The sequence below is a fragment of the Carcharodon carcharias genome, chromosome 1 (assembly GCF_017639515.1).
Source record: "Carcharodon carcharias isolate sCarCar2 chromosome 1, sCarCar2.pri, whole genome shotgun sequence".
Lineage (NCBI taxonomy): Eukaryota > Metazoa > Chordata > Chondrichthyes > Lamniformes > Lamnidae > Carcharodon > Carcharodon carcharias.
This window is the reverse complement of record NC_054467.1, coordinates 147477767-147494405: the sequence shown is the minus strand read 5'-3', so window position 1 is coordinate 147494405 and position 16639 is coordinate 147477767. Positions and strand designations below refer to the sequence as shown.

General features: G+C 39.9%; 1 protein-coding gene across 1 annotated transcript in view; it reads left to right on the top strand.

The window, feature by feature from the left end:
- Window positions 1-7086, top strand: part of commd8 (COMM domain containing 8) — a 43534-nt gene extending 36448 nt beyond the window's left edge. The window contains exon 5 of the mRNA XM_041213839.1: window positions 4386-7086. Within this exon, the coding sequence (XP_041069773.1) occupies window positions 4386-4406 (21 nt within the window). The 3' untranslated portion in view covers window positions 4407-7086. The remainder of the gene's footprint in view (window positions 1-4385) is intronic.
- Window positions 7087-16639: the final 9553 nt, after the last annotated feature.

Here is a 16639-nt window from a genome sequence, read left to right as displayed (position 1 = left end):
TTTGACTAATTTTCTCAGTACATGTGCCCTTAGTTAAGATAGCAGGGATTCCATAATTATATTGAAATTTTATATAAAATTGTTTGAAGTCAAAAATTCAAAATTCTTGATTAGTTCTGTATTGTATTATTGTCTTAGTCTGAAGAATAAAGGACAGAAAGTATTTGTTTGCCGAGGAAAAAAAATGGAATCATTTATTTTTAAAAATTATTGTGCCACAAATCCAATATTTATTTTATTCTAAACCCTATTCAAACTTTGTGGTTTTCTGTAATGCACCTTTTGTTTGTACACTTTTGCGCTGCTAAACATGAAGCATGACTAGCTGTACAGCATAGGATAGATTTTCTGCATTCAAGTACTAGTGTTGAGTACTTTGAAATCATTAACATGCACATTCTGATATGCAATTAAATCCCTCTATACATTGCCATAACAAAGTACCTGAAACCGAGAGCACCCATTACTGCTTCTTCAGCCTCAACAATACTCAAGAAGCTTGACACCATCCAGGAGAAAGCAGCTGGCTTGATTGGCACCCCTTCCACAAACATTCACTCCCTCCACCACTGATGAACAGTGGCAGCAGTGCGTACCATCTACTGGATGCAGTGCAGGAGCTCACCAAGCCTCCTTAGGCAGCACCTTCCAAACCCTCGACCGCCACCATCTAGAAGGACAAGGACAGCAGATGATACATGGGAACACCACCACCTAGAAACTTCACCTCCCAAGCCACTCACCATCCTACCTTGAAAATATATCGCCGTTCCTTCACTGTCGTTGGGTCAAAATCCTGGAACTCCCTCCCTGACAGCACTGTGGGTGTACCTACACTACATGGACTGCAATGTTTCAAGAAAACTGCTCACCACCACCTTCTCAAGGGCAATTAGGGATGGGCAATAAATGCTTATCCAGCTAGCAAAGCCCACATCCTGTAAATGAGTGAGAAAAATATTAATTTCCACACTGGCCATTCATGTGCTTTTTGTAATGACATGCATGGATTGAAGTGTTAATAAAATAAAAGTAAAATTCTGTGGATGCTGCAAATCTGAAATAAAACAGAAAATGCTGGATAAACTCCAGGTCCTGTGACATCTGTGGAGAGAGAAACAGATTGAAACATTAAGATCAGTTCATTTAGAATCTGTGGTGCTATCATTTTTAAGCTGGAATCAATTGCTAGCATTAGATATGTTCTTATTACACCGCTGGGTTTTTTCTTAGACTGTCTAATCTTCATACGTTAGTGTTACTGAATCTGAAATCTTCATGAAAACTGAATTTACTTTATTTTCATTTTGCTATTTGAACATTTCTTTGCAACATAGGTGAAAAAAATAATCCCAGTGTTTGAAACTGCGATTAGTGTAGTTGCATCAAGATCCAAAGAGAGACATAGCTTGCTGAAAGTTGGATGGCTTGTCAACCATGTAGGCTTCATTGTTATGGTGTTCAAAATGAGCCCAGCACGTTTGTGTTTATTTTTCTTTGTCAGCATCTTTCCTTGATCACCAGTTTTATTGACAATACCAAAATGATTCTTTTCAGTGCCCCAATTTTGATGAAAATTGGAATGCCTTAATTTCTTGCCATGCTTCCTGCAATGAGACTGCACAAAATGTATTCCAAAATTGAAATATATGCTTGAAGAGAAGAAATTTCCACCCATTCTGATACAATTGGGTGAGACATGTTTGACATGACATTAAACTGCTGTACCATGACAGATGTGTATCCTGAAAACTGAATTTACTATTCTCATTATGGATTTGATGGACTATTTTGAACTAAATAGACTTTTGTACAAATGGACCTGCCAAGTGTGGAAAATACGACATGTTCATTTACCATTAGTTACTGCAATTGGAAACCAGGTCTACCTCAGCCTTGTAGGTGTCATCTTCAGCTTAGTGGTAGCACTCTCACCTAAGTCAAAAAGAAGTGAGTTCAAATTCACTCCAGAACTTAGAACTTCTGTTCTCCTGATGAATCCTCGAGAAACTCACCAAGATGCGCTGGGGGACCCCTCTGAAGTCGCCACACACTGACTATGTGGGAATCGCTCGGGGAGTTTGGACTTCCATGGGACAATTCCCCTGCATCTAGAACTCTCTGAAATTCTGACTCAGGACTTTGGATGGTTCTGACTCACTTTGCAGAACAATTACCCAGGGAAGGTTAGAAGAATTAAAACCAGTTCTAACTCCTGGGTAACTAAAACTATTGCCCCCCCCCGCCCCCCCCAGACTACCCACCCTACCCCTTCATTTACCCGCCTGTCACCTTACACACTTACCTTCTCTCTGTAGCTTCTGAAAGTGGCTTTGGGACACTTAAGCTTATTGGAATACAGCAGCTAGTGCTGTAAAAAGGGAGCATGACTTGGATTCCCTGATGATCCTACTCCATGAAGGAAGGATTTGAAGAATAGGTTCCACTTTTCTGAGGAGGCCTCATTCCGAAGTCTGGTTGAAAAATGTGGGATAGTGCAAGGTAAGTAAATAGGCGTGGAGTGGCATTCTGCCACTCCTTGGAAGATTCAACCCATAATCTTGGCTAACAACCCAGTGCAGTACTGAGGGAATGCTCTACTGTATTTTGGATCGGGCACTAAGCCAGGGTCCTGTCAAGTCGATGTAAAAGATCTCCTGATACTATTCAAAAAATTATAGTAGAGTTATCACAGTGACCTGGTAAACATTTATTCTTCAAGCTACATTGTTAAGACAGTTTAATTGGTAATTTATCTCATGATTGTCAGTGGACCTTGCTGTCCCCAAATTAACTTGCATTTCCCAACATAATACTGACTACACTTTGAATTTAATTCATTGACTGACTGTGAAATGTTTTAAGGACACCCTGAGGTGTCACCTTTCCAAATGGATGCAAGTTCTTAATAATTGAGTACGGTATTAAGGAAACATGAAAGCATGTTGAAAATGAAGTATTAGGAAGAGTTAACAGAAAAGTTTCTTTCAATGACTAATTAGCAGTTTTTTTTTTATTATTACCAGGGACAAGTTAATTCATTTTTAAAAATTCATTCACGGGATGTGGGCTTCGCTGTCTGGGCCAGCATTTGGAATATATAAAACTTTAAAAAACACCCAACTAAGCAGAAAACTGAAGTATGAATGAATTATTTTCATAGGAAGGATCTAAACCAGTTGCAGAAATCAATATCATTTTAAGTACAATAAAAAGCTGAAAATCTTCAATTGCCTCACTTCAGCTCTCTATAGTGCACAAACCATCCTGGAAGGAGGAGATAGTGAAGCATAATTATCATGCAAGCCTTCAAAGGCTCTTTTTGGATCAGAACCTTTTGTTGTCCACCCCATGTGAAGGCGTTTCTTAAGGATGAGTTTCCAGAGACTGTAATTTGTAAATTGTACAGTACAAGTCAGTACAGGCTCTTTACCTGCTCAGGTCATGTTCATTTCTGTTGTTTAAGTCATGATATGTCACATCCTAGTAATGTCTGTACGTGGTTTACACCTTAATTTACTTGTCATTTTTTTAATACCTGAAGAAGCTAGAAAAGTTTGTCTTAATTTGCTATTAGATGCCACGTTTGAAAACCAAAAGATATGTTTGTTTTAAGTTTTGGAGAAGCTGTTGTAACTATTGTTCTAAAGTGAGATTAGTGTACATGCATCTAATAAATTGGAAGTTTTTTTTAATGTAATCTACCTTCTACTGTGCATTAATGAAAGCATATGGGGAAAACGTGAAATGATTTAAACAATGATATGGAGGGTATTCAAATATTTACACTCTTGAAATTTGGACAAAATCAACTTTTAATGTTTGACAAAGTGTTTGTAAAGGTTTACATTTCTAATTGTTTCCTAATAATCTTGATTTTGAGTCTTTAGGAAATATATGAAAGAAACCTAGGTGAATTCATTCATATTTTTAATGGTCTACTTGACACCCCTATGAGTGGTGATCTCTAGCTGGCCAGAATGAGGCTCAATTGTAAGGTAATGGCCCTTCATTTAGAAGAGGTAGGAAGTAAACTGTCGGAAACAGTGGATAAGATCAAAAATTTGCTATGTAAGAAATCTTAGTCTATCCCCACATAAACCAATTGCAGCACTACTGAATTGATTCATTAAAATAATTCAGCAATCAATTCCAAACACATCTGCCAGTATTTCCTGTTGTGGTACACTTAAAGACACAAAATAATGAATGCAACAAAAAACTTTCTCTGAATAAGCACGAATAGCTATTGTATTGGTAAGCTTTCTGAACGAGTGGAAAAATATGGTTCCTGAATTTGTCTGCAATATGTTGGTATAGTTCTTTAAAATGGAAACTGTTCTAACACATATTCAGCCTTAAATTTACAAATTCTCTCTTGACAGGTTGTTCTACAAATAAAATGACTGGAGATAATCAGTGGCATCTATTTCTGTAACAGTTGCAGTACAGACTGAGAGCTACTTGGAGCTTTGCACTGATATTGAAGTAAAAGCGAGTAATTGCATCATCAAGATTCCATGAATAAATAAAGTCAAGCCTGGAGAACTATCAGAAATTTGAAAACCTGTTTTATTCTTTAAAGTATTTGGTTAACTTTTGACACTCAGCAGAACCAAAGATATTGGATATACACAGTATTTGATCCAATAGCTAGCCACAATAATTGAAATACACAGCACTAAAGTTTTTGTTTTGTCATCTGAATGATGATCTGCAGCTTATTTGTACATTTATTACTTGATTCAAGAGGCTTGCAGAAAAGACTTTAACCAAGGAAATAACTTTGTTTCTAAAGTTGTCGTATCAGATTTCCCTCATGATTGTTCATGTGAATTTTACAACTCAATTTTCAACATAGGAAGAGCAAACTGCAATTACTGATTCATCTGCAGTATTTTAGTGTGTTGCCTAATAACGCATTGCAATTGGCACAATTCTTGCAACTACTTGAGAATTGATTATCTTTTGAGAAGGGGAAGGAGAAATGTATAACCAGGAAAAAACGTCTTGCAAATGTGTGTATGTATGTATGTGTATATATATATATATATATACACATATATATATACCATATGCATGCTCATTCTTCTATTTTGTAAGTTATTTAACCCTTTTTAGTCTACATATTCATTCATGTTGCTTGCACTCCGTCCTATGATAATTCTGTTGTAATTATGAACTATTGTAGTTGCAGATTTGGGAGCAACTGCTATGATATTTTTGCTACAGGGGATGTAAAGTGCCCCCAGTCTGAGAATTCATGGCCTGCTGGAGGCTTAAGTCTGTGGGCAGAGGCTGTTAGGAAAGCGGAACTTTGGAAGTCAGTGGCTACACATATTAAAAATCTGTTAATTGGAACTTCCAACACTTTATTAGCACCCATTAGCTATCCAGAGGTTGAAAATTCCTGAACTATCTGATTTTGTTGTGCTCTCTTGCTGTTAACTGTTAACTGATGTGCTAAAGAGTTCTCTTCGTGTGCTGTCTCACTGCTGCAGCAGCTGACACTTCCCATATTCAATTCAGCGAAGGATCCCAAAGCTCTATCTTGTAAACTCTACAATTTAAATCCAGGACTTGTGGACAAAGTTCTAACATTTAAATCAAAATTAGATTCAATCAATGAACCACACTGATATCTAGTTATATTAATGAAATAAGAGTAATGAATATTTCTAGTAAGTTAAAATAAAGCCGGACAATCTATAGGTGTTTTTTAATGAGTTTAACATTTTCTTTTCTCCTTTGACTGAGAGGCAATGAGAGCCTTTACTCTATGGACTTTGCTCATTACTGAACTGCTGTGCTACAAGGACTTTAGTGTCCTCTTTTAATACATGAAAAGCCGCTGAATTCAGGTGACTGAAGTCATACAGGTTTTGGTTAAATCAAGGTTTGTATGAGTAAAGAGAAAGGGGACCATGAAGTAACTGGAGAGACATGATAAATCTTGTGGGGAAAAGAAGAGCATTTGGAGAATCCTCCTTCTATAATGTTTGTGCTGGAAACCCTACAATATAAAACCATGACTCGTGGACAAAAGTTCTAGCATTTAAACCAAAATTAGTTTCAATCAATGAATCTTGACCTCATGGTAGAAACACACGCTGATGTCAGGTTGTAGTAATTAAATAGGGGTAATGAATATTTATAGTAAGTTAAAATAAAATGGGACAATCTATTTATAGGTGTGATTTTTTTTTAAATATGGGTTTGACATTTTCCTCCTCTGAGGGATGATGGGAGCTTTTACTCTCTGGTTTTTGCTCATCCTGCTTTAAGCAGGTTGCCAAGAGATGCCCATGACTGACTCAGGCTAGCTCCTCCCTCAAAGCAGTGCAACCATGAGTAGGAGCTTATTGAAGTTGGCTTTGAATATGTGTCCCACCACTTTGTGCCACCACTATACTGCACAGCAGAACTCTGTTAGATCCTTTGCTATTATTTCCTTTTGACTGGATAAACTACATTGATAAACTTCTAACTCTTGACAAGTCTGCTAGAATCCAACAGAAAATTTTCATTTTGGAAAGCTTGTACTACAGGCCTGAGCTCAGTTCTTGTAGAAGGGGCTTTCACTGCCTTGTCCTTGTGAAACTCATAATGGGCTCTTATGATGTGCAGAGTAACTAAAAATAGATGTTATCAACTTGACAAGGGCTAATTCATCCTTTAACTAGAGGCATTCGCTACTCTACTGAGTGAACCGTATCTTTCCTCTTGATCCCTTGTAGGGGAATTTTCAGAGTTCAGTCTCACTTTTTTTTTTGTTTTGAGATGCTTAAAATGCACTGATGTCCCTGAAAGGGAAGGCCGCGCAGGCATTTTTAAAATTGTCGTGTTACATGTGCCTTAAACTGAATTTACCATAATATTGAAAAAACTATTCCAAGTTTTGCACATTCCTGTGGTATGTGGCCAATGTCCCCCGGAAAATTGAAATTACCCAGTTTGTGATGATTTTTAATAAAAAATGTTGGTCCACATGTGCACTGCATAGCAAAACACAAGTTCCTGTTGCCAATATTTGTCATCTGTTTGAATAAATGTTACAAATTAAACTGGAAATTTGACATTTAAAAACATTTGAACTTTTATTGCTACTTTATATTTCTCATCGTTGAGGAGCTGGAAGAAATATATCAAGAGTAAAGCTTCCTTCCCACATTGCTAAAGAGACAAACGTATAAAAAAAAGACCATCTGCTATAACCAGCTTTACTCAGCCAGAGATCGGGCATCAACATCCCTTTCTACCACTCCCTTCCCCTTCATGTTTCTCTCATTGGGAGAAGCAAAAACTGAGCATTCTTATATGTCTTAAAATGTTCTCTCTTTTTACCTGATTAAAATCTGATATTATTTCTCTTCTGAACACATTGACTCCCACATTTAGGTACCTTGTAACATATATTATCTCTCCAAAGTGGGCCATTCTTCATATGTGAGGCATGACTGCCATGGTTGTTGACTGCAGCAGTCATGATAGCCAAGTCTGACCTTGTTCTAGAGGGATTGCTAAATAATGATCGGGAGCAGGAGTCTTGCCACGCTTCCCTACCAAACAGCATCCCTATTGTTACAAAAGAAAAATACTGCAGAAACTGGAAATTTGAAATTAAAAAAATAGAAAATGCCATTAGATTCAGCAGCTCTGGCAGCATCTGTGGAGAGAGAAAGTGTGTTAATGGGGACAATTTTCCCCATCGGGACGGTCGGGCGTGAGCAGGCGCAGGTGGGCGCACAACCATTTTGCCTTGGTGGGCCAATTAAGGACTGCCCAGTGTGACGTGCACCCAGAAGTGCTGAGCGCTCCCTGTGTGTATGGGGGGGGAGCAGGCTGAGTCGGGGCCTGCGCTCTTTCACTCAAAAGAGCGTAGAAATCTCCCTGAGGCACAAAGCTGCCTCGGAGATTAGTTTAAATTTTAATGAAGAAGAAAAATTTTAAGACAGTGTCACATGGTCTGGGACATGTCAATGAATTTTAATTTAACAGTTTATCTAATTTATAAACTCTTCATGAAACCTCATCCTGCCCATGGATGAGGTTTCATGATAAATGCGAAGGCCACCAGGGCTCTTCACCTGCCCGCCAACCTTAAGGTTGGACGGGCAGCTCAGTTAATGTTCTTAATTGGAATCTAAATGGCCTTAATAGGCCTTTGACAGTTCAGCAGGAGCGCAGCCAACTCTGCTGTGTGCCCGCCAAACTGAGGATCTGAATGACATGCGGTGACCTTGGGATGCACTCCCGATGTCACAGTGTGTCATTTTATGCACCTGCGAGAGGGGACTGTCCCCACTCGCCAAACAGAAGATTCTGGCCAATGTTTCAGGTCAATGAACTTATGTTAGAACTGCTGCTACTTCTACTGAGATCAGCTAACTCAGTCCAGAACGGGAATTGAACCTCAGACTAGGCTAAATACTTCTGCTTTATTCACTTATTTTATTAATTTTTCATTTTTAATAATGTGATAAATTGCATCGGGAAAGTGATACAATGACAAAAATATATCACCAGAGACCTATTGTCTTTATGTGATAATTTTCTGGAGTATATTTAAATCAGGTTTTTAATAATGAAGTGATTTGTAGTAACCTAACAAAGCATGAAAATTGCTAATGAGGAAAAATGACTGGACAGAAGTTAACATTAATAATTCTACTCATTGTAATGAATTCTGTGCGCAGTTAGCCGTTGAAGTATTTCATTTTTAGTAAAAATGATGGAAACTGGGTGAACAGCAGATAAAATTGCCTAGGTTTACTGACCTGTCCTACAGCTGCCTTTATGGCCAGAATTTTCGGCTCAGCGAGTGGGGGTAAAAATGCTCCACGAAGTGTAAAATGATGCGGGGTGACGTCAGACGTGTGTCCCAACGTCACCGTGCGTCATTTAGATTTTCAGTTCCCGCCTAACTGTCAAAGGCCTATTAAGGCCTTTTAGATATCAATTAACATAGTAAACTGAACTGCCCATCCAGCTTTAAGGTTGGCGGGCAGGCAAAGAGCCCAGACAGCCTTCGCATTTTTCATGGAAACTCATCCACGGGCGGGATGAGGTTTCATGAAGGGTTTATAAATGAAGTAAATTTTTTCATTAGTGTTCCTTGACATGTCCCAGCTCATGTGACACTGTCACATGAGGGGATGTGTCTTAAAATATTTTATTTTCTTTATTTAAATTTTTAAAGCTTAAACTAATCTCCCTGAGGCACCTCTGTGCCTTAGGGAGATTTCTGCGCTCTTTAGCGCACATGAGCGAAAAAGTGCAGACCCTGACTCAGGGAACCACCCGCACAGGGAGCGCACAGCACTTCCGGGCAAATGTCACGCTGGACGGACCTTAATTGGCCCGCCCATGTAAAATGGTGATGCAGATCCAATCGGGGGCACCGATCGGGTTCCCACCCACCTCCGCACAACACCCCCCCCCCACCCCGATGGGGGTGATATTCTCCTCTATAATTTTAACTTGTTCTAATGAGTGACAAGGGTATTCAGTCTATGGCAACTCATTAGAATGAGTATTGCTCTTTTTGCTCAGTTTAAATGGAAGACCAGAGACAGGGCCTAGAAATTGCTGATGCTGCAACCACTTTACAGGGATAAAACTGATATCAGAGCAACCAATATGGCAGGTATCCTGTGTGAACACATTGCACCCTGGAAGTGCATTACCCAACCATTGGTAAATGCAGAAACTTGGGTGCCCATGTGCAAGATCCTCTGCATGTGCAAATAAAGGGCCCAATGTCTGTTTAAGGACCCCTCCCAAAATTGGACCAGTTGCATTCAGGAAAAGGTGTTCCACATGTGGGCAAACAGTGATCCTTAATGAGAGTTCGTATGGCTACCACCAAAAGGTTAATTTTTGAAAGATATTTAAGTGCATATCCTAATGCAATGGCAAAGCCTATTGCTGGGTCCCACTTGGCCTTCTCCAAGTGACTTCCTCTCCCTTCCAATTACTCTTGCTTGCATTAATCACCTTCCAATCCACTCCCAAGATCTACCAGATATATTTACTGGTAAGTCAGGCCTGAAATCCAGTTTTGAGTTTCTGGTGATCTGCCTGAGAGTGTCAACATCTGTTTACCCATTTTCTTGTTTTAGCTGGGTCTGACTTGCAATAATCCATTTTCAAGTCTCCAAAGCAAGTTGGAGAAATCAACGCAAGTAGAATTCCTGCATGCTTTCTATAGGGCGCCCATTCCCTCCCCAGAGGGACACTGTACTCATCTTAATTCAGAAAGTGTAGACACAGATTTTTCAGTGCTAAGACTAAGTCACCCACAATTACGTACAAGGGATCAGCTAGAGTTTAACCAGCTACAGGCATACTGCTTATCAGTGCTTAAGATGGTGGTGTGTTACAGTTCACTCAGAGAGCCTGAGTTGATATGGCAGTATGCACTTTTATGTGTTGTAATCTGGAGCTATGGATAGTGATGGTAAAGGCGCCAAATTTCTTTTTATCACATAGCTGACCAGAAATCTCTCCAGCTCTTACCGCCTACCATTGGCATGTGTTGGAAGGTTTTACAAGTTGATACTCAACTTGTTTGGCCATGCTATGAACGCACCTTCCTTGATCAGCACTTATAGGCTATGATTTATTGCAGCAGTATCTGAAACACATTAAAAGAATCCAGCCTGTAGAAGTCTAACCTGTCCAGATTTCATTAATATGCTAGATCATGTATCAACAGCCCAGGATACTATGGTTCTGCCTGGTTCAGGTACTGGACTACAATTTAAAAAAAAGAATCAATTATCATCACTCCCGAGAGGTCTTTCAAATAAATTTTACCTATTTGTGCATTTCTGTATGCAAAGGACCGAAACCAGAAACTCAACATGTACGGTAGGCAGTACTGATTGTGCACATGTGACAGCCTTTTAAAAAATGTCTTCCTGTTAATGTAAAGGATTACCTGAGCAGAGCAGAGAAACTACACAAGGAAGATCCCATGTCCGTAATCACAACCTGCATGATTATCTGCCCATTTTAAAAAGACGGACTGCTCCTAAATGAATAACTTTGTTATCGGTTTAATTGACAAAGCATTACTTCACGTATCTTCTAGCATTTATATTAAGCAATCTATTAAAAATTAAATTTTAATTTTCAATTTACACTTTACAATTCAAAAATAAATCCCAATTTGCATAAGATTTGTTTACAGATCCATCATTATGAAGAGGGAAACTGTAATTATTTGCTGTTGAGTAGAAATGCTGGAAGCCATGTGAAGTAATGCTTTATGTCAATTAACCTGATAACAATGTTATTCAGTTTGGTGCAACCCCTCTTTTTTAAAGTGGACAGATAATCAGGCAGGCTGTTACAGACATGCAATCTTCCTTGAGTAGATTTCCCTGGGCTGTGCTCAGGTGATCCTTTACATTGATAGGAAAACCTGTCCTCAAGTCAAAATTGACAAGAGAAAAACAAGGAACAAGTGTGAAAGCTATTGGCTAAAAATAGCACAGATAGTATTGTGTAGAACATAAGAAATAAGTGCTAGAGTGCCCCTCTCAAACTTGCTGAGCCATTCAATCAAATCTTGGTTCATGTACATCAACCCCACTTTCCTGCTGTATTTTTGTATCTTTGCCTGTTTGCTTATTCCTTGATTCCCTTAGAAAACCTTCTGATCTCATTGTTGAATATGCTCAACAATAAAACCAGCTCTCTTGGGTAGATGATTTAGGGACATAGGATTAGGAGCGGGCCATTCGGTCCTTGGAGACTGCTCTGCTATTCAATTTGACCATGGCTGATCATCTACCTCAATATCACTTTCCCACACTGTCTCCATATCCATTGATGGCATTGACCTCCAGTAATCTATTGATTCATGTATTGAAAATGCTCAGTGATAGAACTTCCATAGCCCTCTGGGGCAGCAAAGTCCAAAGATTCGCCACCCTCAGTGAAGAAATTCCTCTTCATCTCAGTCTTAAATGCCCTTCCCCTTATCCCGAGCTTTTGTCCCCTGCATTTAGACTCGCCAGCCAGAGGAAACATCTCATCTGCATCCACCCTGTAAGAATTTTGTAAGTTTCAATGAGGTCACCCCTCATTCCTTGAAACTGTAGGGATACAGACCCAGTCTCCTCAATCTCTCCATTTAAGACAATCCTGCCATCCCAGGGATTAATCTTGTGAACCTCCATTGCACTCCTATGGCAAATATATTCTTCCTTACATAAGAGGACCAAAACTGTACATAATACTCCAAGTGATGTCTCACCAAGGCTCTGTATAACTGCAGCAATACATCTTTCCTCCTGTACTCAATCCCCTTGTGATGAAGGCCAACATGCAATTCACCTTCCTCATTGTTTGCTGCACCTGCATGCTAGCTTTTAGTGACTCATGAACAAGGACACCCAGGTGCTTTTGCCCCCTGTACTTCCCAACCTCTCACCATATAGGAAATACTCTGCCGCCTTGTTTTTTCTATCAAAGTGAGTAACTTCACACTTATTCACATTATATTCCAACTGCTGTGTTCAAGGCCATTCACTTAGCTGTCCAAGTCCTCTTAAAGCTTCCTTGCATCCTCCTGACAACATATGTTCTCACCCAGTTTGGTGTCATCAGCAAATTTGGAAATATTACAATTGGTCCCCACATCCAAATCATTTATGTTGATTGTGAACAGCTGTGGACCTGGCATGGATCCTTGTGGTACGCTGGTAGTAACAGCCTGCCATCCTGAGAATGATCTGTTTATTACTATTCTCTGCTTTCTGTCTGAAAACCAATTCTCCACCCATATTAATACGTTTACCCCAATCCCATGCGCTCTAATTTTAATTTACTAATCTCTTGCAAGGGAACTTATCAAAAGCCTTTTGAAAATCCAAATACACCACATCTACTAGTTCTCCTTTATCTATTCTACAAGTAACATCCTCAAAAAACTCACAACCTTCTGAATAGTTAAATTTCATTTTATCTCAGTCCTAAATGGCCAACCCTTATCTTGAGGAGATGGGGTGAGTTGGGATCCTGACCAGGGTAAAAAGCGGGTCCAAATTCTGCACTTGGGACCAGCTTGGTCATTTTACCACAGGTTGCCTCATAATTGGCTGCCTGTGGGTAGCCATCTGATTAAGGAAGGCAAGTGGGCTCCTAACACTGCTGGCCCAATCAGAGGGCCTGCAGCTCCGAAGCATTAGCAACACCATCAGGAGAGGCAGTCATAATGCATTATGTGCCTTTTTTTTAAACAATAACACCATTAAGCAAAAGCAAGCATCTGATAGATATTTTCCAATTGTGAGCAGACAGCTGAAGTAAGCAGGACATGTGCTGGAAGGATCCTGTAGTATGAGAGATGGGGTCTTCCCCACTGGTTGGATAGTTGGCGTCTTTTTTTTCCGGAAGGTCCGATGATATTCTGAAGTAATCAGGTGCTTACCTGTTCAGAGTTGGGCCTCGCTCGAGTTTAACCCCCAATAGGATAGAAATCCAGTCCCTGATAACTGCTAGCTAATCAGGGGTCAGCAGCTCTCCAGCAGTGCCACAGTGGGGCCTCCCATGAGGACTGTCGAAGGATCCCCAGAAAGAAGTCAATGTCAGTGGGATGGGGGTCACGGGGTGGGGATTGCTGATGAGGATTGTAGTGGGGTAAGAAGCAAGGGCAAGGGTTGGTTTCCTGTGGACCCCCCTTCCTGACTGGGTTTTTTTTGGGCGGCGTCCCCAGATAGCAAGTTCCCCGACCACCGCAGTGGGATGAAGCCCTGAAGAGGCCTTTAAGTTACCACATAAGGGCCTCAATTGCCTCCAGATGGGAAGTCTGCCCATAAGCTTTCCCCTTCCATGGTCTTGATAAGAAGGAGGCTGGAGGGCACTGGAATATCCGCCCCACACCCTCACACCTGATCAGACTGATACCCAAACTCGCCTCCAGAGGGGCATTAAATTCTGCCCATGGGGTCTAACCTCCAACTTCAGAGAGGTTGGATCAGCGACCTACTATATACCCTGCCCAATTTTTCTTCTAGCAAAGTGAATGGAAAAAAAATTGTGTGTGGCGTGTAAGGGATCGATCTAATATTGCTCATTTTACACCCTTGTTGAAGTTGAAATTTCTGTCAATAGTTTAAGATCGCTGGAATTCTACATTTTCATTTTTGGTTACTGTGCCAAAATTTGCTGTCAAAATATTGCTGAGGTTAATGGTGTTTGCTATCAGCATTGTTAAATGGCAATATCCAATATTGCATTGCTCTGCTGCTAGCTGCTGGATTTTTGCAGTACATATGAACAAAACTCACCATAGATAGTTAAGGCTGTAGGCAGATGAACCTACACCTCGCCTCTTATACTCTTGATTCTAAAGTCCAACCTGAACCCGTCCAAGTAGTGAAAATGGGCAAGGCTTACAACCCAGTACACCTCAGTATTGTTTTAGAGGTTTATTGTCTCACTGGTAACTTACAAACATCAGTGCCCTGCTACTTTCAAATTAAATCAATACTTACAAAATCTGTTCCCGTAACTTTCAAACTGCACCCACCCTGGTGATCACTCAGAGGAGTACATTTTCATGTGTTTTTTTTTGGAAAAGTATACTTTCTTCATAAAATATCTGAAAGAACATTACAAAACATTTCTAAATGGCCATCACAAAAAGTGCATTCAGATTCAACTTTTATACATGGATCGCAAGGTGCTTCAATACAATCAATGAATATTACAGTCACTTCAATATGGTCATTACAGACAATCAGTGCAATGGTATTGGAGTTATCGACATACATCATGATGCACTCTGTTATGATACATTTGGTATTCACTACATACATTTATTGTGAGCTGTACAGCCCAAGGGGGCTATACCTTTCCCAGCCCCTCAGTGCACTATGGCAGAAAGGTCTTAGACAGTGACCTTTCCCCTTTGCGCCTTTGTGGCAGCTGCCCCAAACTTTAGTGCATCCCTCAGTATATAGTCCTGGACCTTGGAATGTGCCAGTTTGCAACACTTGGTCGGGGGCAACTCCTTGCACTGGAAGACCAGCAAGTTTCGGGCAAACCAAAGTGTGTCTTTCACCAAGTTGATGATCCTCCAGCTGCAGTTGATGTTTGTCTCGGTGTGTGTCCCTGGGAATAGCCCGTATAGCACCAAGTCCTGTGTCACAGCACATTCTCATGTGTGTGGATGATCAATTCTGCCTGCAGTTACTTTGCAAGTCACTGTCCTTGTTCCTAAACACATTTCTTATAGAGCAAAAATCACTCCCCTGACAATGATTGCCACAGACCCCTCCCACTTTTGATTGTACCTTCTTACATTTTGCAATAATTCCACATCCTGGATTTGTGAATAGATCATTAACACATGAAAGCGTTTCGATGAGGAAAATTCTGGCTTATTAGCATCATCAGTTTGGTGACCTAAGTTTTGCTCTAAAGAAACCTTTTTTGGGATTAGCCTTTCAAGGAATGTGGGTATCCACCCAGACATACTGAAACCCACAGCTTGTTAATTTGTAAGCATTATTTACAGTTTTACATTTTGGCCACAGGGTTGAGACAAATAATTTAATTCTTGCTTAGATAAGTATCATTGTGTGGTCTGATTGCCTCTGCCATCTCTCGACTAGTATATTCAAGAAGTTACTTCATTTTTTCCTATGATTCATCTCAAGGTTTTTTTAAGTCCAGTTCCAAAGTGGAATGCTGAAAGCCATTACAAACAATCTCTTTTCCAAATACCGTCACTTGAACTTGAAAGGTTGGCTCCCTTTTAAGTTAAGTGCATTCTTTCTGAAGGACTGGCTACAAGGCTATAACCTACAAGTGTAAGAACCCTTTTAATAACGTTCTAATTGTTAATGACTTACAGACAACCTCTTTAGCACCAAAAATAAACTTGTAAGAACGGAGTCTCATTTCTTTAATATATAAATTATTTTAGGAGATTTTTAAAATATCAAATGTTAAATGTTAATTATCTTTTTCAGTATCTGATTCGACATTGATTTCACTCCCCTTAATTCACCCCACCTCTCAGCCCCTCCTGTGTTTACTTCGTAATCCGTAAATCTCATTGGTTAAGAAGATATCCTGTTGGCTACCCTTTTCACACACGTTCCAGGCGCCCTGTTTCCTTGAGTTCACTCAAGTTCTGTCGAAGGGTCATGAGGACTCGAAACGTCAACCCTTTTCTTCTCCGCCAATGCTGCCAGACCTGCTGAGTTTTTCCAGGTAATTCTGTTTTTGTTTTGGATTTCCAGCATCCGCAGTTTTTTTGTTTTTAGCCCTGTTTCCTTCGCTGCCTGTTTCTGTGTTACAGCTCACACTTTCATCAACTTAGTGAGTAAACATTTTATGAACCAAAACAAAAACAAAAAATGCTGGAAAAACTCAGCAGGTCTGATAAGCACCTGTGGATAGAGGAACAGAGTTAACGTTTCGAGTCCGCATGACTCTTATTCAGAGATTTCCAGCATCCGCAGTATTTTGCCTTTATTTTTTGAACTGAATTGTGAAGGGCAAGTCGAACTGAAGGCAGACTGTTGGATGTCCTGCTACTGCAAAATCTGGGCCAATGTAATCTGCATCAATTAAAAGTTGAAATCAAATGTCGAAATTAGAAATGTCTTCATGTTAC